General features: G+C 49.4%; 1 protein-coding gene across 7 annotated transcripts in view; it reads left to right on the forward strand.

The window, feature by feature from the left end:
• Positions 1-25,643, forward strand: part of SLC39A14 (solute carrier family 39 member 14) — a 57,843-nt gene that overhangs the window by 23,508 nt on the left and 8,692 nt on the right. For 2 of the 7 annotated variants that reach the window (XM_065518980.2, XM_005562795.3), the window contains exons 2-4: positions 15,361-15,639; positions 19,356-19,542; positions 23,069-23,238. In XM_065518980.2, the coding sequence (XP_065375052.1) occupies positions 15,376-15,639; positions 19,356-19,542; positions 23,069-23,238 (621 nt within the window). In that variant the 5' untranslated portion in view covers positions 15,361-15,375. Of the gene's footprint in view, positions 1-3,694; positions 3,874-15,360; positions 15,640-19,355; positions 19,543-20,993; positions 23,239-25,643 lie in introns of all 7 variants that reach the window. The other 5 variants (XM_005562794.4, XM_074000469.1, XM_045398023.3 and 2 more) reach the window with 4 other exon arrangements.

Genomic DNA, 25,643 nt, shown 5'->3' on the forward strand with positions numbered 1-25,643 from the left:
AAGCTCTTGCTCTGCCTCTGAGACTGGTGGCCCTCCGACTTCAGTGTGCATCGTGATCACCTGAGCACTTAGTCAAACCCAAGTTGCTGGTCCAACCCCAGAGTGTCTGATTTAGTGGGTTGTGGCAGGAGTGCTAAGAGTTTGCACTTCCAGCAAGTTCCCAGGTGTTAGTGATGCTGCTGTTCCAGCAACCACACTTTGAGAACCCCTTTCCTGGAGAAATTACCACACACGACTCTGCATCTCAGCTGTAGACTGGCATGGGCGGGGTCTTTGAGGAGGAGTCGGGCTTGAGTGGGCTTGAGGGCTTGGAGGTCGTCAGGGGGAGGTAGTGGTACAGGAGGACCCGAGGGAGGTGGGGTAGGCTGGGGGCAGGTGGTCTTGGCTGCAGGCCCAGCAGTCGGGTCGCCACTGGAGCTTGGCTTCTGGGGACACTTGCTGCCCATCCAAGCATGCCTCGCTACTGCTGCACAGGTGCTTGTCATGGGCCATCGGATAGATGTGAGCAGAACACAAAGGCTAGAGGTCTGCCAAGGGCCCACCTCCCCTCCCCGGAGTGGTGAGGTGGGGGGCTCAGGGGGACTTCACCCATTTTGAGAGGTAGGGCGTACACAGGCGTCTTGGGAGAGGCCCTTGGAGGCACGTTTTGCCCAGTGTATTGCTGCCAGAGAGTTGGAGTTAGCATTTGTTAGTATTTATTTTACTACTTTGCTTTCTTTTTACAGTCCAGAGGTCTTTTGGTTTTTACACCTGTAATGCCGTGAATTCCCAGGCAAGAGGTTCCAGCAGCTCAGGCCTCTACCCTTGGTCTTCACAGTGCCCTCCTCCAGGTGGGGCAGGCTGGCCCTTCAGTTGCACCCAGGTACTTTTCTCTTGGGCTTCCTTGTGTTTCTGGTCGTTTTCCTGCACGCGTTCCAGGAAGCAGTCTTGGCTCTTAGAGCGCTCACTGTGCTCACTACACACATTCATTCTCTTGGCCAGAATCTTGCCCTTGTTTGTTTACAGCAATGCCGACAGCATGGTAGGGAACACTGCAGACGCCTCTGGTTTTGCCATGGTAACATTTGTGGGTTATTCCTTTTTTGAACAGTACCCATTCCCTTGAGGTCTAATGTCTACAGTATCACCTTGTAGATTCCCATGTATGTGGTCAAAGGAACAACTCCATGTTTCCTTCCTTTTTGACAGTAGAGTATACATTTTTTTTTTTTTTTGAGACAGAGTCTCACTCTGTTGCCCAGGCTGGAGTGCAGTGGCACAGTCTTGGCCAGCTGCAACCTCTGCCTCCTGGGTTCAAGCGAATCTCCTGCCTCAACCTCCCGAATAGCTGGGACTACAGGCATGCACCACCATGCCCGGCTAATTTTTGTACTTTTAGTAGAGACGGGGTTTAACAGACAGGGTCACGCTCTGTTGTGCAGGCTGGAGTACAGTGGTGCAATCCTAGCTTATTGCAGCCTCAAACTCCTGGGTTCAAGCAATCCTCCCACCTCAGCCTCTCAAACTGCTGGGATTACAGGGGTGAGCCACCACATCCAGCCCTCGAACCAGTGTTAAGTATGTAACAGTCTTGCAGGGAGAGCCTGGATACCTTCCAGAGGGTGGATCCTGGGACATGCATTTTCCTGGTGTGGTTCTGGAGCAGGTGGCTTCTTGTGCCATAGCTACCTGGTGGCAGCACAAGCAGCAGCTCCATGGCATCCCAGCTCTGCAACATGATCTTTGCAAATAGGTAGCTCCTGGGAGCTCAGCCTGGAGTCTTGTTACTTCCGCTCTTTGAAGGACCCTCTAGGCCATTTAATATCCTGTACAAAATCCCTTTCTGCTGAAACCACCTAACTGCACCCTGATCTATACATCGCCCTTGTCATCATCATTCAGGTTAGATTCCTTGCTGAATTATTTGCTTTCTCTGCTTTGTTAAGGGTAGGTGCTAGGTCCTTTGCATCCGCAATACCTAGCCTGACTTCTGGCACACAATTGGTAAGCAGTGAGTATTTGTTGAATGGATAAACTCTTGGAGTGAGTTTGTAAAGCCAGTAGGTAATAAGCTAGCTTTTAGTTCAATTAATATAAATGAAATTCAAGGTCAGGGAGTTGTGTAGAGAAGTGCTTAATAGGCGATCCTGACACCTGACCTCAGATAATCTGGGTTAAAGTTGGTCTGTGGGCCCAGGAGGATAGAATGTCTTTGGCAAATGGTTCTGAGCTCCCTGTTCTTTTTTTTTTTTTTTCTGAGATAGAGTCTTGCTCTGTTGCCCAGGGTGGAGTGCAGTGGCGCGATCTCGGCTACTGCAACTTCCGCCTCCCGGGTTCAAGCAATTCTCTGCCACAGCCTCCTGAGTAGCTGGGATTAAAGGTACCCGCCACCATGCCCTGCTAATTTTTGTATTTTTAGTAGAGACGGGGTTTCACCATTTTGGCCAGGGTAGTCTTGAACTCCTGACCTCGTGATCCACCTGCCTCGACCTCCCAAAGTGCTGGGATTACAGGTGTGAGCCACCGCGCCCAGCCAGAGCTCCCTATTCTTTATCAGGCTGCAGGGGCGATGCAGGCAGACTTCAGTTAGAAGGGAGGCAAAACTTCTCTGCCTTTAGCCCATTATGTGCCCAGCACTGTCCCAGGCACTGTGCTGCAGGTAGGGAGGAGGGGAGGACATAGAAGAAACGGGAGGGAAGGATACGTTTCAGGAAGTTATCTTCAAAGAATACAAATCTAGCTGGGGAGGCTCCCTGGGAGACAAGGTAATGAGGAGTCCATAATAGCCAGAGAAAAGTGCTGGAAAAGTGATCCAAGACGACTTCCTCGATAGGGAAGTAATTGAACAGAAGCAGAATTCAGGACTAAGTAAAGGGGTTGTCCTAAGAACCCAGAAGATAGGGAACTAGGAAGGCGCCGGCCTCAGTGCTGTGCCAAGCAGCCTTTAAGCTCTGTCTTGATCAGAGTGCCTCTGTGAGCTCAGTGCTTTCACAGTTTAATTGTGCCGGACACAGTTGGGAAGTTCCTGGCAGGCCCCAAAGTTGAACCCAGGGCGTGTGGCACGTCGTGTCGTCCAGTGATTTGGCCACTAGATCATACTTTCTATTTATTTATCTGATCCTGAATAACAAGCCGGGAAGTTCTGCTTCATGGGGGTGACATAAGTGATGGATGTGAGTACCGCGTTTCCTAAGCCACATGCCTGGCCCCATGGTCTGACAAACGGGAGTGAACTTGGACGACAGGGAGAATTTTGCAACTGTCTGGGAAGTGTTGGGTGAATGATGAGAAGTGAGGTGACTCTGACCCTGACCTTGGGTGGGGAAAACACCGGCTGGCCACTCTGGGCTCTTCCTGGGTCCCTGCCCATCTGACTCAGTTGCTTTGGGAAGTCCCCTTTGCTCCAGCTCCAGCTGGGCTGGAGCAAGCCTGGCAAATGTGTTCCCTCCCTCCCTCCTCCTGGCTCCAGCGCCTGGGCCTGGCTGTCATTACACTCACTCCGTGCTCAGCGTGGGGCTAAATAAGCCATTCCCTGTTTGTCTGTGCCGGCTGCCTGGGGCCCTGACCACCCGTCTCTGCCTCATAACCTCCTCCCACAGGCGCTGGCACACACAATGGGGGCTCAGTAAATATTAGTCGGTGAACAGCAGGCTCAACGTTCTAATTTTGTTCCCTGCTTCTGGGTCACCAGAGTTTTTATTATTATTTTTCTTAGTTTTCCCATCCTGCCCCTCCCAGCAGCGCGAGGTTTCACAAGGAGAGTGAGTGGGCTCTGCTGGCTGCCCTCCTGCACTGTCTGGAAATTTCCCACCCTGGGTGGGCTTCGACTGTGCCAAGGCTTGAGGCGAAGGTCCTGGGAGCAGGAGCTGGAAGAGGAGAATGCATCCTTTTAGGGTATGGAGGAGAGTAGTAGGTGGGAGGGCAAGAGGAAGCAGGGGGAGAATGGGCCAATTACCCCCTGGGCAGGGCCAAGCCAGCATTGGTTTTCCAACTGTGAGATTTGCTGTTTGCTTGAGTGAAGGTGTCAGCCTAGGTCAGCTTGTCTGAGGGGAGAGTGGCTTCTCACATGATGTTCCTTGGGTGAGTGGAGAGGGCCATGGGCTGGATGGTTTTTCTCAAAGCTCTTTCTACCCCCAGAGAAGCCTGTAGGGCAGTATTCACTTGATGGCCAAGCTGGCAGATGATTGGTTTTCTGATTTCGTAAACTGGGACTTACACAGATGACTGTATCATTGTTAGTTTGACCATGAATATCCAGAGTGTATTAATGAAGCATTTGTAAAACATTTGGCAGTTTCTGTAGCCCAATGTATTTTTTTTAATTGATTTGTGTTATTTTGATGATTTTTTGAGACAAGATCTTTTCTCTGTCGCCCAGGCTAGAGTGCAGTGGCACAGTCATAGCTCATTGCAGCCTTAAACTCCTGGGCTCAAGCAGACCTCCCACCTCAGGCCTCCTTAGTAGCTGGGATTACAAGCGTGCATCACCACACCTGGCTAATTTTTGCATTTTTTGTAGGGACGGGGTTTCACCATGTTGCCTAGGCTGGTCTTGAACTCCTGAGCTCAAGCAGTCTACCTGCCTTGGCCTCCCATAGTGCTGGGATTACAAACGTGGGCCACCACCCCCAGCCCTGTAATGATTTTTTATTATTTCTTACCTGAAGGGTTTTTGTTTGTTTGTTTGTTTGTTTTTTGAGACAGAGTCTTGCTCTGTCGCCAGGCTGAAGTGTAGTGGCGCGATCTCGGCTCACTGCAACCTCCATCTCCCGGGTTCAAGCAATTTTCCTGCCTCAGCCTCCCGAGCAGCTGGGACTACAGGCGTGCACCACCATGCCCAGCTAATTTTTGTAGTTTTAGTAGAAACGGGGTTTCACCATGTTGGTTAGGATTGTCTCTATCTCTTGACCTCGTGATCCACCCGCCTCAGCCTCCCAAAAGTGCTGGGATTATAGGCGTGAACCACCATGCGCAGCCCTGTAATGATATTTTATTATTTCTTATTGGAAGGGTATTAATGCTCACCATCAGTCCTGTTACCATGCTTTCTGCACTCCTGAGCTCTCCGTATTTCCATTTCTGTATTAATTACATGCATTTCATTGTTAAGTCATATTTCCCCCCAGGAAGGGGACTATATTTTCTGAGTTCTTTTATGCCCAAGAATTTCTGCCTATTGTCTTTACCTAATTGTGCGATGTGTTGGCTGGGGATAATATTCTTGGCTTATAGTTTCTTTTGCTCCGAATTGTGGAGACTTTCTGGCATTCTTGCATTCTCTTCTGACACTGAATGGTGCTATGGGAAAGAAGAAGGCAGTTGGATTTTTTCCTGTTTCAAAGAAGTTTTAGTATGTTTCTCAATTTTCTTTTTTTTTTTCTTTTTTTTTGAGACAGTTTCGCTCTGTCGCCAGCCTGGAGTCAGTGACGCGATCTTGGCTCACTGCAACCTCCGCCTCCCAGGTTCAAGTGATTCCCCTGCCTCAGCCTCCTGAGTAGCTGGGACTACAGGTGTACACCACTACACCTGGCTAGTTTTTTTTTTTTTTTTTTTTTTTCAATAGAGATGGGTTTCACCATGTTGGCCAGGATGGTCTCCATCTCCTGACCATGTTATCTGCTTCCCTCGGCCTCCCAAAATGCGGGGATTACAGGCGTGAACCACTGTGCCCAGCCTCAATTTTTATAGTAACCCCTTCTGGGGGGAAAAAGAGTTTCTTCTAGATGCCTAAAAAACACTGTAATGTTTCAGTATTGAACATTGGTGGAATACAGTGCATTATTTCAGTCTTCAGATTCTGTTTTTCCTTTAATTTCAGGAAAATCTTGTTTTGTTGTTGTTGTTGTTTTTTGTTTTTTTGTTGTTGTTGTTGAGACGGAGTCTCGCTCTGTCGCCCAGGCTGGAGTGCAGTGGCCGGATCTCAGCTCACTGCAAGCTCCGCCTCCCAGGTTCACGCCATTCTCCTGCCTCAGCCTCCCGAGCAGCTGGGACTACAGGGGCCCGCCACCTCGCCCGGCTAGTTTTTTGTACTTTTTAGTAGAGACGGGGTTTCACCGTGTTAGCCAGGATGGTCTTGATCTCCTGACCTTGTGATCCGCCCGTCTCGGCCTCCCAAAGTGCTGGGATTACAGGCTTGAGCCACCGGGCCCGGCCAGTTGTTGTTGTTTTGAGATGGAGTCTTTCTCTGTTGCCCAGGCTGGGGTGCAGTGGCACAATCTTTGCTCACTGCAACCTTCGCCTCCCGGGTTCAAGCAGTTCTCTGCCTCAGCCTCCCAGGTAGCTGGGACTACAGATGTGAGCCACCATACCTGACTAATTTTTATATTTTTAGTGGAGTTGGGATTTCACCATATTGACCAGGCTGGTCTCGAACTCCTGACCTCAAGTGAGCCACTGCGCCCAACCAGGAAAATCTTGTGTTTTATCTTAGAACACATCTTCCATTTCATTCTTGGGTTCCCCTCTCTGACAACACGAGTTATCCTTTCGTTCGTCTCTTTGTCTTCTGTTTTTGCTTTAATTTGTCTTGTCCATCTGCATTTACTGTGATTATCTCAAACTTTCCTTGAGCCGTTTATGCCTAGTGTCCCATTTTTTGAACAGCAAGCATATGGGAGTTAATTTATATCCTGCTCAAGGTCATCACCAAGGTCTGATTGCAAAAATTCAAAAAATTGCAACCTCAGGCATAAATTTTGGGTTAAATGACCGGCAGAATTTTGTTCTGTATTTGTCATAATGTATTAGTTCTTCAGTGAGGTTTTATTCCTCTTGTTTAGTAAGCCTGCATCCTCTTCTGGTCTCATGTTGGTTATAATCTCATCTTTGAGCTCTCGTCTCGTGGAATTGATGTTCTAATGAGGTTATTCCTTGGCGTGGAGCAGTGGTGAGGAACAGCTTTCTCTGGAGTTGTGGTTTACCTGTCTGTGGCTTGCTCTGCCTGCTGTTTCTTTACCTCTTCCTCATGTGACTGCAGTTCTGCTCACATGTTCTGTTGGCTCTAAAATAAGAAAGCAACTTTCCTCTCCAGGTTTGTCCCCTCTTCTCAGCTCCAGGAGTGCTAAGGGCTAGGTATTTATGACCTGTTTTCTGTAGCCTGAAGGAATGCTAACTGTGTGGTGAGGTGGGTCTGTCCTCTATTCAGGGATGTAGTTCCTGCAGTGTGGCTCAGCTCACTTCCTTGAGAGTGGTATTCTTTTGTGTTAGAAGAGAAGATACACTTGGCCGGGCATGGTGGTTTACGCCTGTAATCCCAGCACTTTGGGAGGCCGAGACAGGTGCATCACCTGAGGTCAGGAGTTTGAGACCAGCTTAGCTAACATGGTGAAACCCCGTCTCTACTAAAAATACAGAAATTAACTGGGTGTGGTGGTGCATGCATGTAATTCCAGCTACTGAGGAGGCCGAGGCAGGAGAAATCACCTGAATCTGGGAGGCAGAGGTTGCAGTGAGCCGAGATCGTGCTACTGCACTCCAGCCTGGGCAACAGAGCAAGACTCATCTCAAAAAAAAAAAAAAAAAAGAAGAGAGAGAGAGAGAAGGAATACTAACTGGAATTTGGAATTGGATCATGTCCTCAATTCAGAATGTGGCCTGGGAGCCCTTATTTCCTTCCATGGGAGTCGGCCCATTGTTTTTGGTCCAGGTGCACCGGTTTTTTTTTTTTTTTTTTTTTTTTGCTCTTCCCCAGTGGCTTTTCCTCCTACTCCTCAACTGAAGAGGAAAAATACTTCCTCTTGCCACACTTGGGGATGTGAGTGAAAATTCTGGATCTGCTCTTGTCATTCATTTGGTTTGTCAGGGTTGGGCCAGGAATAGAACATGAGCCATGTGTGGTGCCTCCCTCATTTTTCCCTTGCCTCTGGTTTTGAAGTTAATATATCTCTGATTAGATTTGTTTTCTTGTTTGGCTGCATTGGTGAATTTTTTTTTTTTCTTTTAAAAGTTTTACTCATTTTGTTAATTATCAGGTGTAGGAAAATTATACTCCCATTTCATGTTCTCATCTTAAGTAGTTAGTGTTGCAATATGCTTGCTTGTATGATACTCATTAAACTCTGCAAGTTTATTCTCCTCTTTTCTTTTTTTTCTTTTTTCTTTTTTTTTTTTTTTCGAGACAGAGTCTCGCTCTGTTGCTTTGCCCAGGCTGGAGTGCAGTGGCGCGATCTCCGCTCACTGCAAGCTCCGCCCGCAGGGTTCTTGCCATTCTCCTGCCTCAGCCTCCCGAGTAGCTGGGACTACAGGCGCCCGCCACCACCCCCGGCTAATTTTTTTGTATTTTTAGTAGAGATGGGGTTTCACAGTGTTCGCCAGGATGGTCTCGATCTCCTGACCTCGTGATCTGCCCACCTCGGCCTCCCAAAGTGCTGGGATTATAGGTGTGAGCCACCGCGCCCAGCCTGTTCTCTTCTTTTCAAGCTAAGGATATGGGTTCATTGTAATAATATGTCACTTGTAGTCCCACCGAAAATTGGGCTTCAGATTCACGTCCGTGGGCCTTCCATTGCCAGGCGGCACTTCCCAGGCCACTAGCACCCGCAGTCCTCAAGACAAGTAGTCTTTGATTTTTTTTTTTATTCCTTAAGACCTCCACCTTCCACCCTGAGGCCTGGCTTTGTCCTTTGTCTGCAACTTGTCAGGGTTTTTCCTTATGCCTGGGCTCCAGATGGCTCTTGGCTCACTCAGGGCCTTTTGCTATTGTGTGAGTCACGGAGAGCTAACTTGAGCCATGGTTATCTGCTAGCGGGTATCTGCTAGCTGGAGATACATTCCTATCAGGCTCAGCGGTCACAGCCCTAGAGTGGGGCAGGGATCGGAGAGTGGAGAAAGCGCAGTCTGCTTGAAGGACTGATGCAGAAATGAGCTGTTTTCCTGGGAGAGAACCCCAAGGGAGTGGTGGGAGCTGCCTTTGTAATTACTGTCTTGTGGACAGTCATAAGCCTGGGTGATGTGCCAGGCAGGACCATGGGTCCCTGAGAGACCCCTTTCTCTGTCCCTGAGGAATATATGAGAACCAGATGGCTCATTTTACATCCTTTGAGAAGACAGTTTGCGGGGAAGTCTTAGGATGATTCACTGAGGCCAGTCCGTGGTGGAACCAAGAGCTCTGGGGAACATAATTTCTATCAGCCTGGCTTCTACTTAGCTGCCCCCTCCACTCCCTCACCCACCCCTGCAACCCTGTGGTCTTTCTTTGTGTAGACCGTCAGCCTTCTCATAATTTTAAGTGAAGTGCTTCATAAAACCCCAGTTTAGACTGCCTTCAAACCGACTGCCACCCTAGAGCCTAGAGCTGACTCTGACCCTGTGTAAGAGCCCCACCCTGGCGATGTCCTATGCATTCACACAGCCTGTGCTTGGCGGGACACAGTGGGCACGAGGGGACAGAGGGCAGACCTCTGGCCTGGCCTGAGACCTCTGACCTCTGGCCTGAGGCCTCTTGGCCTCAGAAATCGTCTGAATTGGGCACGTTTGTCTCTGGAGCATTTGAGCTTAGTTTTCATGTTTTGTTTCTGCACTCAGAATCTGAGAACAGGAGTGTTGGACTCCCTGGCCAGTGGAATGGGGGTGCGGTGGGGGGGTTGTCAGGAAAGGGAGGGGACAAGTGGATGCCCGGCTGCTCCGAGGCCTTGTTGGTTTCTGTTGCCTGTTCTCACATCTGTGCCCAGCCTGCAGACCCAGCATCACAGAAGTGAATGTTTGCTCCTCTCAAGAGGGGAGGTGGGCTTAGAAAAGAATGCAGCAAGCTGAGCATCACAGGTGCGTCCGTGCAGGACAGAAGTGCCGCTTCTAGGCAGAGCTACTTCTGGACCAAGTGAAGGGCAATGGTGGGTGGAATTCCAATTATGGGCCTCCGGATGGTAAGGCAACTTCTGAGCTTCCACAGAGGGTTCCAGAACAGGTGTTGCTTTCTTCTGTGTCTCCCTCCCACCTCCCCCAGAGTTGGGTCTGGCACCTTAGACACAGAAGGAGGGCACTAAGATAATTTTACTTCTTTGACCCCGAGGCAAGTGCACACTCGGGCAGAGAGATTCTAGTCTCTCTCCAGCAGGAAGAGCTGGCCTGGAGACGTTCCCAGGCCACAGCACACTTCATTTTGTCTCCTTCCCACTTGTCTTCCTGCCCCTGAGAGGTGTCTGTCCTTACTTGAGGGCAGCTGGCCCAACACCCTGGGGGGACTGGAGTGGCTCTCCAGGGGCCACATATGGAATGGAACCTGGCGTGGGGCTTCCTCCTGCAGCTGGGGCCACGCACGCGGACCCCTGCCCAGCCTCCCCGTCCCGGCAGCATCAACCGCTGTGTGTGGTTCCCTCTTCTTTCTTTCCTCTCTAATACTTTTTACAAACCTTTTCCCTGCTAAGAATAACTTGTAGTTAAGAAGAAAACAAAACTCCACCGGAGCAGAAAACTCCCCTTTCATGCCTGCCAAAAGGCCGGGGTCACGTGGACTTGAGTGTCACTCGCCGTCCTAGATCCTCCCCAACCCTTGTGGGTGAGTGCGTATCTCAAGCGCTGGCCAGGCAGGAGGGCTCTGCTTGTGAATCTGCACACCCCATGGAGACAGGTCTAGACCTGAGCCTGGATGCTGTCTCGTGGGCGTCAATGCCCAGTGCATCACATGTCCTGGAGGAAAGAGCAGCTATGCTGCGGGGGAGAAAAGGTGACCTGGGAGAAGCGAAGGTGCTCTTGTGGGCTCATTCTTCTGAAGGTCCAACCTGAAGGTACCTCTTCCCTAGCACTCCAGGCTGTCATAGCCGCCACCTGAGGGGCCGAGGGGCCACTGGGTCTGGGAAAAGTAAATGCTTCATGAATGCTCACCTCTAGGTGAATACCAGCCAGGTAAAGCTGCTAAAATCACCCTGAGTTTCCCACACCTGAAGTCTTTTGGGGTTTGAAGTTACAGCAAATAAGTTTGAGAAATGCAGCTGAGGGGGGAACATCTGTTGGTTTATCTTGTTGAAGTGGCCCCAGGGCACGAGCACTGTGACACAGTCTGTCCTCCAAAGGCTACCCGGGGCTGTCCCTTCATAGCATTGCAGGGCGTTGTAAGCCAAGATCTGGATGCTTATTGGGGCTGTTAGACATTGGGAAAGACCTGCACAGAGACATGCAGGAGTTTGTGGATCTCCATGGGTTCCAGGATGTGTATTTTTATGTCTTCGTGCAGAGGGCATGGTGGTTAAGAAAGCATTGAATTTAACGTCATTCAGACCGGGCTTCAATTTACAAAGCAATTCAACTTCTGGCTTTGCTGCTTGCTTCTGTGGGTCACGTTTCCTAATCTCTGAACCCCAGTGTCCTTGTCTGTTGCGTGGTGTAAGTTTCCCAGCTTCTGTTAAAGGAACTGGGGAATGCCAAGTGCTTAGCAAGGTCTGCGCTTGGTAAATGCTAGCTGCTGTCCATCATCTCTTTGCCTTTTCTTTTCTAAATACAGGCAGACCTCCCCCTTGTTTTGACAGCACAACTCATGCCATCGACAGTTCACAGTCTGCTCCGATGGATAACTGCTTTCTTTGTACAACAGGTTTTTAGTCATTCTTGCCTAAGATCCACCCTGCTCGCCAAAATTTAACATTTGTCTCTTGGTGGAGATTTGAGAGTTGTGAATCTCAAAGTAGCACTTGTACAAACCGTCATTGTGGCTGTTGCCGAATCCATCCATGTGGACTCAAAGTATATATTCCACTGAAGAGTGATATTTTATGTCCCCAGATTCTGTGCGTGCCGCATACGTGGATCCTAAAGCGTGTAATGTCCCTGGCAATATCATAGTAGGGGACTTACGTGGTGTGTGTGCCCCAGGGCCTGGAGTTGAGATACTTTAGTTTGCCACAGGACATTCCTGACAGTTCCACTAGCAGCCTAATGTTTGGGCTGAGGGAGTCAGAGTTGGGAACCCTGCTGATTATAAGTCTTATAATTATTGTAGCTAAATTTTATTGAGTGCTTTCTATGTGGTTCAGGCAAGCTTGGCAAGGGCCTTGCCATGGCTTGTGCCGTTAGATCCTCAAAGTGATAATGAAGTGGATACCAATTTTATAGAGGAAAAAACTGAGGACAGAGGGAGACCCGGGTTGCTTGTCCGTAGTTACTTATAAGCAGCTGTGTAGAAATTCAAGGTAGGTTTGTCTGACACTGAAGGCCATGATAAGCTGCATCGCTGCTTTGAGTGATTCTAGAATATTGACTCGAGTTAAATAATTTATCCAAGATCACACTGCTGGTAAGTGGCAGAGCCAGGATTCAGGCAAGCCTGCTCTCAGCCTCTCTGCTGCTCTTCCTCTGTCATAAGCAAAGCCCCAGGGCGTGTGATGTACTGAGATTAGTGCCTGAGCCCTGGGTGCCTGGGGGAAGAAATGGCTGCAGTGATTGGCCGCTTCTTGGTCTGGAGCAAGGAGACTCATTTTCCCCTCTTGATAATTTGTTTAGATCACTAATGAAATTATAACCATACTACGGGAGATGGTTAACAAAAGAAAAATCGTCATCAATTTTACTTTAAGCTTTTGTTTGTCTGTTCTTTTTCTCTTTCTCTTTTTTTTTTTTTTTTTTTTTTTGATATGGAGTCTTGCTCTGTCACCCAGGCTGGAGTGCAGTGGCACTATCTCGGCTCACTGCAACCTCCGCCTCCTGGGTTCAAGCAACTCTCCTGCCTCACCCTCCCGAGTAGCTGGGATTGTGTGTGCCTGGCTGATTTTCGTATTTTTACTACAGATGGGATTTCACCACGTTGGCCAGGCTGGTCTCGAACTCCTGAGCTCAAATGATCCACCCGCCTCGGCCTTCTGAAGTGTTGGGATTACAAGCGTGAGCCACTGTGCCCGGCCTCATTGTCTGTGTTCTTTCTCAGTTCTAAACTCTGCCAAATAATTGCTCTGCTTTTTAACTTGCCATTATGCCATGACTCATTTATAGCTACATAATATTCCGTGAAACTGATATGATTTACTTGACCCACAACACATCTTTCTGCATATAGCCTTTTTACTTTTGGATTACTTCTATTAGAGCAAATTAATTAATTATTTAATTGTTAATTGAAGGATTTATATATTTTCATTATCACATAGCTTTTCAAGAGTCCCATTGTTTATCCAGTCACTGGTATCTTATTCTATCGCTTAGCCTCATTCACATGAAATGTTTTATCTTAAAAAAATCTGGCTGGGCGCGGTGGCTTATGCCTGTAATCCCAGCACTTTGGGAGCCCGAGGCAGGTGACTCATCTGAGGTCAGCAATTCAAGACCAGCCTGACCAATATGGTAAATCCCTGTCTCTACTAAAAATACAAAATTAGCTGGGTATGGTGGCCGGCGCCTGTAATCCCAGCTACTCGGGAGGCTGAGGCAGGAGAATTGCTTGAACCTGGGAGGCGGAGGTTGCAGTGAGCCGAGTTGGCATCATTGCACTCCAGCCTGGACAACAAGAGTGAAACTCCATCTCAAAAAAAAAAAAAAAAAAAAAAGCTATGTTGCTATTTTAATAAGTAGCAAAATGGAAGCAGCCAAGTTTTACATTTATATTCTCAATACTATAGAGAGGCTGAGTGTTTTGTATGTGTTTAGTGATTTATACAGTATAGAAATAAAACTATGTCATGTCAAATGGTATATATTTTTGCCAGTCTGTAATTTTTCTTTTTTAGTTATGGTGTTTGTTTGTTTATTTGTTTATTTATTTTGAGATGGAGTCTCGCTGTGTCACCCAGGCTAGAGTGCAATGGTGCGATCTTGGCTCACTGCAAACCTCAGTCTCCCAGATTCAAGTGATTCTCCTGCCTCAGCCTCCTGGGATTACAGATGTGCACCACCATGCCTGGCTAATTTTTTGTATTTTTAGTAGAGATGGGGTTTCACCATGTTGGCTAAGCTGGTCTTGAACTCCTGACCTTTTGATCCACCCACCTCAGCCTCCCAAAGTGTTGGGATTACAGGTGTGAGCCACAGCGCCCAGCTGATGTTTATTTTTTAACAGCTTTATTTCAGAGGATTTCAAACATACATAAAAGTAGACAGGGCTGGGCGCAGTGACTCACGCCTATAATCCCAGCACTTTGGGAGGCCGAGGTGGGTGGATCACTTGAGCCCAGGAGTTCAAGACCAGCGGGCCAACATGGTGAAACCCCATCTCTACTAAAAATACAAAAATTAGCCAGGCGTGATGGCGGGTGCCTGTAATCCCAGGTCCTCAGAAGGCTGAGGCAGGAGAATTGCCTGAACCTGGGAGGTAGAGGTTGCAGTGAGCCGAGATCACACCACTGCACTTTAACCTGGGAAACGGAAAGACTGTCTAAAACAAAAACAAAAACAAAACTAGACAGAGAGTCTGATGAATTCCCATCTACCTGTCTCTTCGTTCCAGTGAATGTCAGCTCATGCCTGATCATGTCTCATCCACACCCCCATGCTCATACCCCCTCCTTTATTTTGAAGCAGACCCCAGATATAAGGATGTTAAATTCATGGTTATTTCAGTACCTCTAAAAGGACTTCTAAAAAATCGTAACTGGCTGGGCGCAGTGGCTCACGCCTGTAATTCCAGCACTTTGGGAGGCCGAAGTGGGTGGATCACCTGAGGTCACCAGTTTGAGACCAGCCTGGTCAACATGATGAAATCCTGTCTCTACTATAAATACAAAAAAATTAGCCAGGTGTGGTGGCAGACGCCTGTAATCCCAGCTACTCGGGAGGCCTGAGAATCACTGGAACCCAGGAGGCAGAGGCTGTAGTGAGCTAAGATTGCGCCACTGCACTGCAGCCTGGGCAATGAGTGAAACTCCGTCTCTAAATAAATAAATAAATAAAATCATAACCACATTGCTGTTTTGTTTTGTTTTTTTTTAATTTTTCAATCTAATCAAACCTGTTTAGTTTGTCCTTTTTATTCGTTTTTATTCTGTCCCTTCAAAAGAACGGTTTTTCTTTTTTTTTTTTTTTTTTTTTTTGAGACGGAGTCTTGCTCTGTCGCCCAGGCTGGAGTGCCGTGGCCGGATCTCAGCTCACTGCAAGCTCCGCCTCCCAGGTTCACGCCATTCTCCCGCCTCAGCCTCCCGAGTAGCTGGGACTACAGGCGCCCGCCACTTCGCCCGGCTAGTTTTTTGTATTTTTTAGTGGAGACGGGGTTTCACCGTGTTAGCCAGGATAGTCTCGATCTCCTGACCTCGTGATCCACCCGTCTTGGCCTCCCAAAGTGCTGGGATTACAGGCTTGAGCCACCGCGCCCGGCCAAGAACGGTTTTTCTCAAAGGCTAATTCAAGAAGGAGCAGAGAGGCAGAGACCGATGGATAGTCTCACCATGTTTAGTGTGTGGCGGACGGGCCCGGCGCAGTTGCCGGCACACAGGGAGAGGCCTCAGCTTCATCTGCCTTTTTCTCTCACAGGCTTATTCAGTCACCATGAAGCTGCTGCACCCGGCCTTCCAGAGCTGCCTCCTGCTGACCCTGCTTGTCTTATGGAGAACCACCCCTGAGGCGCACGCTTCGTCCCCGGGTGCGCCAGCTATCAGCGCTGCCTCCTTCCTGCAGGATCTAATGCATCGCTATGGCGAGGGTGACAGCCTCACTCTGCAGCAGCTGAAGGCCCTGCTCAACCACCTGGATGTGGGAGTGGGCCGGGGTAATGTCACCCAGCACGTGCAGGGACACAGGAACCTCTCCACGGTAAGGCTCCCCTGCAAGCCAGCAGCTCTGCTCAGCCCTGTCTCTGGCCTCTCGGGGTTCCCTGTCTAGTTGGGCCCAGGGCAGCGTGGCAGAGGTAAGATGAGGCAGGCAAGTCTCTGATAGAGTGGACAGGCTGATTCTTTTTCCCCCATTGTCTGAATCAGCAAATTCTGAGTCTCTGCAGTACCTTCTGACCCCCTGCATAGGTGTTCTGAAGCCCTTAACAAAAGGCAGCCTGGGGCCGGGCATGGTGGCTCACGCCTGTAAGCCCAGCACTTTGGAAGGCCAAGGCGGGTGGATTTTCTGAGGTCAGGGGTTCGAGACCGGCCTGGCCAACATGGAGAAACCCTGTCTCTACTAGAAATACAAGAATTAGCGGGGCATGGGGGCAGGTGCCTGTGATCCCAGCCATGCAGGAGGCTGAGGCAGGAGAATCACTGGAACCCAGGAGGTAGAGGTTGCAGTGAGCCAAGATCGAGCCATTGCACTCCAGCTTGGGCAACAAAGCGAGACTCTGTCTCAAAACAAAACAAAAGGCAGCCTGGAAGTGCAGTTCTCAGCGCCCCCAGGGTCTTCCCCAGAACCGCACTTGAGTGACTTAGAAATGCTGAGAAAACATGACTCCTGGGACAGTATTTCTCAGAGAGTTTACCATTGACAGAGCCCATTACATCCCGGGTGAGCCCGCAGTCCCTGCAGGTGCAGGTGAGATTATCTGCATTTTATAGGAGAGGACACCGAGGGTCCCTCAGTGAGTCCCTGCAGAGACCAGGGCTAGAACGCCAGGTCTTTGGATTCTGTGTTCTTTCTTCCATATCATCTCTGCTAATCAGACTCTGGGGCTATTTGTGGCAGCCAAATATAAGTCAGACAGCAAAATCTTTATATATCGACTTCGTTCCCTGTGCTGGTGTTGTGAGAAATAGAGAAAAATGAGTCATATTTAGGGAGTTGACTATCATGATGGGGAGTTCAACCAACAGAGGACAAAGTCAGCAGGCGCTGAAATGAAGTGTTGCATTTTGTGGGTTGGACGGTAATTGTAGGATGCAGAAATGAGACGGGGGGATGAGTGTGCTGCAATCATCAGGGAAGGCTCATGCATGGGATGTCCTCCAGCTGCCACTTGAAAGATGAGTGTAGGCCGGGCGCGGTGGCTCAAGCCTGTAATCCCAGCACTTTGGGAGGCCGAGGCGGGTGGATCACGAGGTCAGGAGATCGAGACCATCCTGGCTAACATGGTGAAACCCCGTCTCTACTAAAAATACAAAAAAAAAACTAGCCGGGCGTGGTGGCGGGCGCCTGTAGTCCCAGCTACTCGGAGGCTGAGGCAGGAGAATGGCGTGAACCTGGGAGGCGGAGCTTGCAGTGAGCCAAGATCGCACCACTGCATTCCAGCCTGGGTGACACAGCGCGAGACTCCGTCTCAAAAAAAAAAAAAAAGAAAGAAAGATGAGTGTAGTGTGGAGATAAAATGGATGGGGGTGCTGGACGTGCTGGCTCACGCCTGTAATCCCAGCACTTTGGGAGGCCGAGGCAGGCAGATCACTTGAGGTCAGAAGTTCGAGACTAGCCTGGCCAACAGGGCGAAACCCCGTCTCTACTAAAAATACAAAAATTAGCCAGGTGTGGTGGTGGGTGCCTGTAATCCCAGCTACTCCAGAGGCTGAGGTGAGAGAATCACTTGAACCCAGGAGGTAGAGGCCTCAGTGAGCCAAGATCGCGCCACTGTACTCCAGCCTGGGTGACAGAGCCAGACTCCATCTCGGGGGAAAAAAAAAAAAAAAGGCGGGGCGGGGTGGCTGGGCACGATGGCTCATGCCTGTAACCCCAGCACTTTGGGAGGCCGAGGCAGGTGGATCACGAGGCCAAGAGAGCAAGACCATCCTGGCCAACATGGTGAAACTCCGTCTCTGCTAAAAATACAAAAATTAGCTGGGCTTGGTGGCGGGTACCTGTAATCCCAGCTACTTGGGAGGCTGAGGCAGGAGAATCACTTGGACCCGGGAGACAGAGGTTGCAGTGAGCCGCGATTATGCCACTGCACTCCAGCCCGGTGACAGAGCGAGACTCCATCTCAAAAAGAAAAAATTTTAAAAAGGGACAGGGGAACCACGTGGTGTGGATGCAGAACGACCTGAGCACAGCAGACACATGAGCCGGAGAGGAGCTCGCCCCCGTGCCCCTGCGGGGTGATGCAGCTGCGTGAGCCTCAGGACCCACCAGGATAGCAGCAGCATCTTGGGGTGGCGGGAGTCCAGCCCTCAGCCTTAGAGGCCCAGGCACTTATTTTGGCAGCACACCGAGAGGGCTGACTCTCAGAGATATGCCCATGTGAGACCGAACTCAGAAGAGGCCTGGCATGTCGATGTACACAGTATAATTAGAAGTGGAGCTGCAGATTTCACAGGAACGGTTCGTGAGAAGCGCTTACCTGCCACCTCCCAAGGTGACTGCATGCGATGGCTGCTGGCCGGCCATGGCCCACTTTGAATCTTCAGGTTTCCCTCCCCTAACCTCTGTGAACATATATGTCTTTCAGGCTGAGGGCAGTCCTACGGTCCTATGGTTGAGGATGTGTGGGGCTGATCGGGCAGCACCACAGTTTTGGCAGAGCCCCACCCTCAGATATTTCAGCTTCAGAGAAGTAACTGGAACCTGCATTTTAACATAATAGCGCCCTGGGCTATTGTGATGTGCAGCCAGATTTGGTACGAAGCTTGTATCTTCAGGCACACACACAGAATGGTGTTTTCTTTCTTTCTTTTTTTTTTTTTGTGTGAGGGATGAAGTCTTGCTCTGTTGCCCAGGCTGGAGTGCAATGGCGTGATCTCGGCTCACTGCAACCTCCGCCTCCTGGCTTCAAGTGATTCTCCTGCCTCAGCCTCCTGAGTAGCTGGGATTACAGGCGTGAGCTACCATGCCCGGCTAATTTTTGTATTTTTAGTAGCGATGGGGCTTCACCATGTTGGCCAGGCTGGTTTTGAACTCCTGACCTCAAATGATTTGCCCATCTCAGCCTCCCAAAGTGCTGGGATTACAGGCGAGAGCCACTGCACCCAGCCCCAGAATGGTGTTTTCTAGAAACCATACACTCTAGTGACAATGTTTTTCTTTTTTATTTTTTTAAGAGGGTGAGTGTTGCTCTGTCACCCAGGCTGGAGTGCAGTGGCATGATCATAGCTCATTCACTGTAGCCTCCAACTCCTGGGCTCTAGCAGTCCCCCTGCCTCAGCCTCATTGGTAGGTGAGACGACAGGTATGTGCCACCACACTTTGCTAATTTTTCAACTTTTTGTAAAGAAGGGGTTTCATGTTGCCCAGGCTGGTCTCCAATTTCTGTCCTCAAGTGATCCTCCTGCCTTGGCCTTCCAAAGTGCTGGGATTACAGTGTTAGCCACCATGCCTGGCCACTTTGGTGACAATGATTGGAATCTTGTCATTCTCAAAGTTTCTCAGGCACTCATTTACTGATAGTTGTACTTATGATATGTAACTTTCGTGGCTGGCTGAGCCATAAGGATTAGTTACTAGTTTTTTAAGTTTAGGGAACACCTTGCCCTCATCCCTAGACTAGATGAATCTACAAATTCCCTGAAATTTGGACATTTCTGTCTTTTTTTTTTTCCTCTGGGCAGGCTGAGTAGGTTGCTGTTTAGTGGGGCAAGGCCTGACCTTTGGGGTCTAAGCGGCTTCCTGCCCTTCCTGTGTTTCAGTGCTTTAGTTCTGGAGACCTCTTCGCTGCCCACAATTTCAGCGAGCAGTCACGGATTGGGAGCAGCGAGCTCCAGGAGTTCTGCCCCACCATCCTCCAGCAGCTGGATTCCCGGGCCTGCACCTCGGAGAACCAGGAAAATGAGGAGAATGAGCAGACGGAGGAGGGGCGGCCGAGCGCTGTCGAAGGTGAGCCAGGCCGGGAAGGCAGGAGCCCATCTCCCAGCTCACCCTGGGCTCACAAGGACTCCCGGGCTGAGCTGCTGCTGCTCCTCACTGAATGCCTCACTAGTGATGACCGGGATGAGGCTGTCAGTGTCAGGAGGGGGAACGATGATTGGATGGATAATTTTTGTATTTGCAAGGATGGCCTAGCACGCTGTCAGACTCCTGGGCTGTAGCTGGCGAATGTTCAGAGCATTGGACTTTTTGAGCAGCCTATGGATGCCTTTTTGGTCCACTTTTTGTTTTATGTTGAACCACAGGGGCCCAACCCTTTGGTTTTTTTAATCTTTTTTTTTTTTTTTTTTTTTTTTTTGAGGTAGGATGTTGCTCTGTCTCCAAGGCTGGAGTCCAGTGGTGCAATCATAGCTCACTACAGCCTCGATCTTCTGGCCTAAAGCGACCCTCCTGCCTCAGCCTCCTGAGTAGCTGGGACTACAGATGTGCACCGCCATGGCCAGCTAATTTTTAAGTTTTTTGTAGAGACGGGGTCTCACTATGTTACCCAGGCCGGTCTCAAACTCCTGGGCTCAAATGATCCTCCTGCCTTGGCCTCCCAAAGTGCTTGGGTCACAGGTATGAGCCACCATACCTGGCCTACTTTGGTTTTATAGTTTTACCTTTAAGACCTCCCGGAGGCTGCTCTCGGCCCCTGAATCCTTCTTCCCCTCCCTATCCCGGTATCCCTGATCCAGCCACAGTGGGATTGCCATGAGCTGTGAATGTACACCCTGATAGCCCTAAGCCCATAGGGCCGATGTGTGCTGCCTGACTCTTGGCACCTGGAATATATTGTCTGTGTTACTACAAGTCGCTGTTTTCTGCTGTCATTATTTACTTATATAGCTTTTTCTTGTTTTTTGTTTGTTTTGAGACGGACTTTCGTTCTTGTTGCCCAGGCTGGAGTGCGGTGGTGCAATCTCAGCTCACTGCAACCTGCGCCTCCTGGGTTCAAGCGATTCTCCTGCCTCAGCCTCCTGAGTAGCTGAGATTTCAGGTATGTGCCACCACGCCCGGCTAATTTTTTGTATTTAGTAGAGACGGGGTTTCACCACGTTAGTCAGGCTGGTCTCGAACTCCTGACCTCAGGTGATCCACCTGCCTCAGCCTCCCAAAGTGCTGGGATCACAGGCATGCACCGCCGTGCCTGGCCTACTTTGTATGGTTTTTAAGCTTCCATGCTGTTCGCATCTGTCTCTCCATGGAAAAGGTGTTTCTTTTGGACAGCAATTTTGATAATTGCCATAGGCTTCTCCGCAGCATCTGGCGAGAGGTGGACTCAGCAAATGTTTACTGACGGGCTGGTGGATCTCGGTCTGCCCCCATCACACCTGAATTCAGAACAGCCCCGCCCTAGGCAGCAGGAATGTCCTCACCCTCAGTAATACAGGCCCTCGTCTGTTCTTGTTCCTCCACAGTGTGGGGCTTTGGTTTTCTCAGTGTCTCACTGATTAACCTGGCCTCTCTCCTGGGAGTCCTCGTCCTGCCCTGCACGGAGAAAGCGTTTTTCAGCCGTGTGCTCACTTACTTCATCGCCCTGTCCATTGGAACGCTGCTGTCTAATGCGCTATTCCAGCTCATCCCAGAGGTGCAGTAGAACAGAAACGTGCGCGTCCTCTTTCCCTGGGGCGGTGCAGCTGAGCCAATCAATTCCTCCCCTACCCTGGGCTCCAGGGCACCCAGTGACTGCCACCTGAGAAATGAACCTGTCCCTCGTATCAAAGCCACAAACAACTTCTAACTCTGGATCTCAGGGCCCACGTCTCACTCCTCTGGCCTCTGCAGGTGCTGTCAGATGCAAGGTTCTTCCAATTTTCCCTCCTCCTGGGGACTTGACTGTCTCCTCTCCCTTCCTAGGCCCCATACATAGGGCATCAAAGGAAAGCTGCGGCTATCAGCTGCCATCCATGCCTTTGGTGCTAAGTACTCGCTCTGTTCTAAGGAGAAATCCTGGCAGGACTCAGGTCTGGGCGCTAAGAGCTTATCCATCTGGAATGAGATGGAAGGAAAAGAAGTTACCAACTGATACGTAGAATTGGCCTAAAAAGCGAGTGTTCTTTAATTTTGAGCAGGCCATCATTTCTAGCATAGAGAGCCAAACACAGAACAAAGACTAAGACCAAGCAAAATTAAAATGACAAGATAAATAGAAGGGGCTCTCCGTCCTTCGTACCTTGCATCTTGACTTTTTCCTAAAAGGACTGACTTCCTGGTACTTTGACTTGACTGTTTTGAAATGTTAATTTTGTTGTTTAATTGTTATCACAGAGGAGCTGTAAAAATAAGACCCAAGTTGACAGTCTGTCCACTGTTTTAGCTCAGGCAGGGATGCTGCTGTCGGAGGTGCGTGGTTGACCCCATTAGGGAGTGGTGGACGCTGCCCTTCACAAAGATCCCATGTCAGCCACTTCCCAGGCTTTCGCAGTCAAAAGACTCATCCAGAAAAGACAGCAGATGGGATGCTATACCTGGCCTGTTCTTCCTGGTTGAATGTGAACCATCTTAGTGCCATCTCAAAATTCTGCATGGATCTGACAACACTCTGCAGGGGAGGCCTCAACTTGGGCTATTTTTTCAGCTCCAGCAATGGAATACGTTAATTTTTTAAAGATTTGAAATGAAGTGCCTTGTGACCTACTAAAATGGAAATACTGTTAATTGTGTGTGCTCTGCCCCTGTGGCCTGCCAGGGAGTGTCTCATCCTGGTCGGGTTCTGTCTTACCCTCTTTTGGGCCTGGATGGAGTGTCACACTGGGAAATGTTCAAGGAAATATTTTTGTGACAAGGTGTTCCTGGACCTCTGTTCTCTATGTTGGAACCCCTCTCAGAGCACATGGAAATGAGCAAAGAAGTTGATAGGTTAAGACACTGAATTTTATGGGCTCTGGGCATTCATTAATCGTTCTCCATCCCTTCTGCGCTGCACATCTGGCTTGGTTGTATCTCGCACAAAGCAAACCATGTGGTCATGGTGTCACCTGACCCTGCGCTATATGAAATGGACATGCAGAAGCAAACGCAGCAGCACAGTGATCAGCCTCTTTCCACATGCCTGTATGTCCTATAAAGAGAGCCCTCGAGTCCAAAGTCTGTCCTAGACAGCCTCTGTGATAGGCCTGGGCACACCTCGGGTGTGTGACAAGGCAGCACCCTGCCCTGCCAGTCACACCACTGGCAGGAATGATTTGGGGCCACCAGGCCACAGGGGCAGAAGTCACAGGATTCCAAGGCCACCTTGAATTCCTCTTTCTTCTGAACTGGTTGAAGGAAATTTCATCAGATTTGAATCACTAACAAATTTTCTATTTCTCTCTCCCTCCCTACTTGTCTCTCTCTGATTTTTCTTTTTTGTTCCTTTCATATCCACCAAACTTTTCCTTGCGACCTCCTTATCTGCTCCACCTTCTTCCCCCTAAATGGTGGTTGCTGTGCAATGGGGCGCGTGCCTTCTCTCCCTGCCCTGGGTGGGGCTGGCCCTCCCTCCGCATGGCAGTGTGGGGATATGGTCTCCTCTGTGTGACCGTCATCTCCCTCTGCTCCCTCCTGGGGGCCAGCGTGGTGCCCTTCATGAAGAAGACCTTTTACAAGAGGCTGCTGCTCTACTTCATAGCTCTGGCGATTGGAACCCTCTACTCCAACGCCCTCTTCCAGCTCATTCCGGAGGTATGGCAAGCCAGGGCCTTCACCCCGGAGCACGCCGGCGGGCACAGTGGGAGGACCTCCGTTTGGATGGAAGGCCTAGAGAGGGCACCTGGAGGCCCTTTCCTTTTGGAAAGTGAAGCTAGAACTTAGGCGTGAGCTAGGAGAGGCATCCTAGCATAGGCTGAAGAGCTGGGTTCAAATCTCAGCTCTGCTATCAGTAGGTTCTGTAACCCTAGACATGCCACTGACCTCACAGTGCCTCTGTTTCTTCAGATGTGAAATGGGGAGAGCAATAGAGCGGCCTCAGGACGATGCTGTGAGGGTGGAACGAGTGTTGTGGGCAGCACTGAGTGCCTGGTGCGGAAAGTGCAGTCTGGTGCGGAGTGAAAAGATGCAGTGTAGCGAGCTCACTCTAGCTTAGTTATGGTGCTCAGATTGAGGCGTTGGGTACAGAGAAGTTTAAAACACATCATCAGCCGGGCGCAGTGGCTCACGCCTATTTCCTCAGCACTTTGGGAGGCTGAGGCAGGTGGATCATTTGAGGTCAGGAGTTCAAGACCAGCCTGGCCAACATGGTGAAACCCCGTCTGTACTAAAAATACACAAATTAGCCAGGCATGGTGGCGCACGCCTGTAATCCCAGCTATTCGGGAGGCACAAGAATCACTTGAACCCAGGAGATGGAGGTTGCAGTGACCCGAGATCACACCACTGCACTCCAGCCTGGGTGACAGAGTAAGACTCTGTCTCAAAACAAACCAACCCCTATATCATCAGAACCCATAGGTCTCAGTAAAAAGATTGTCCATAGAGAGTTTTGGGGCAAAGGCAATGCAAGTCAAACACTGTCTGGTTTTATATACCTTGACGGTACCTTTGCCTAATAAGTTCATGAGAAAACTTGCCACAAAAGAAGGCACTGATGGTTCATCTAATTTGGTGTAATCCCCTCAGCAGACCCATTAATTACAATAAGCACAGGATGTCTCCCTGTGGGTGGTCTCGCAAGCCTGGACAGCACCTCAGTTGAAGCAGAGATGACTGCATGTGCCTCTTACAACACTTGGTGTTTTGTAAAATGTCAGTTGGCTCCCTCCTAGTGGATCCTTAGATTAAATCCATGGCATCGATAAACAAGTAACGTTTCACCCCATTGGAATCTGACCTGCACCAGAGTGCGTATCCCTGAGCCGAGAACCCAGCTTTTGGGATTTCTGAAGCTCAGCTTGTGGTTCTGCATTCACCATCCTTACCATCCTTTGTGGCTTTTTGCAGCGAGGTGTTAGTTGCCTGTTTTCACTTCACTTTTCCCCCCAAGATGATTTGACTCCCCTGGAAAGTAAACATAAAGTGTTGTTTCCCTGGAGGGTAATGACTGGATTTGGCCTCTTTAAAACAGAAAGGCAACAAACAGCCCAGAGTTCCTTGAAGTTGGGATCAACTTTTATTTTGGACCAATTCATGAGAGGGCTGGAGTTTATTCAAGGCCCGTTTCCGATCAGAAAACAGAGGAACAGCTCTGTAAATATATATACCTCCCATGTACCCACAAAAATTTTTAAAAATAAAATAGGAGCAAGTCGTTACATACTTTTTGTTTTTGTTTTTGAGACAGAGTCTCACTCTGTCACACAGGCTGGAGTGCAGTGGTGCGATCTCGGCTCACTGTGATCTCTGCTTTCTGGGTTCAAGCCATTCTCCTGCCTCAGCCTCCCTAGTAGCTGGGATTATAAGTACACCACCAGGCCCAGGTAATTTTTGCACTTTTTTAGTAGAGATGGGGTTTCGCCATGTTGGCCAGGTTGACCTCAAAACTCCTGGCCTCAAGTGATCCACCCACCTCAGTCCTCTAAAGTGCACGAGCCACCGTGCCCGGGCAGGCCATTAAACATATTCACAAGAACCCACCATAAATCAGGAGCGTAACCTAGGACAGAATTCTCTTGATTTCTCCTTCTGTCCTCTTCCCAGTGGATTCTCCCCTCCCTCTTTGATAAGTGACAATTTCAGAAAGCACTCAAAACAAAACCCAAAAATTGACGCTCGCAATAACACAGTCCGCTTTCTTGGTTCTGTGGTCACGGGGGAGTCTGCGGTCAGGAAGATGCTGCAGTTCTTATTATTTAACTGGGAAATGGGTTTCCTGTTTTAGAAAGTATAATTACGCCATCTCCTTTTGTGTTTACAGGCAGGTCAGCCAGGAACACTAGATAAGATGAAAATAAATACAAGTGTCTGCTCCTTCAGTATGAAATCTGCTGGCAGTGAATGCCTTCATAGCCAAGCACCAAGAGAAATCAAAAGTGGAAAACCATATTGGAGATTTCTCTTTCTGGGATTAAAATTCTACAGATGATCAGTCATTTGCATCAGCAAATAAGCTTGAGAAGAACCTGGCAGGTTTAGTGTTGTCACATCAGGGAAAC

Source organism: Macaca fascicularis, chromosome 8, assembly GCF_037993035.2.
Source record: "Macaca fascicularis isolate 582-1 chromosome 8, T2T-MFA8v1.1".
In the NCBI taxonomy this organism is placed as follows: Eukaryota; Metazoa; Chordata; class Mammalia; order Primates; family Cercopithecidae; genus Macaca; species Macaca fascicularis.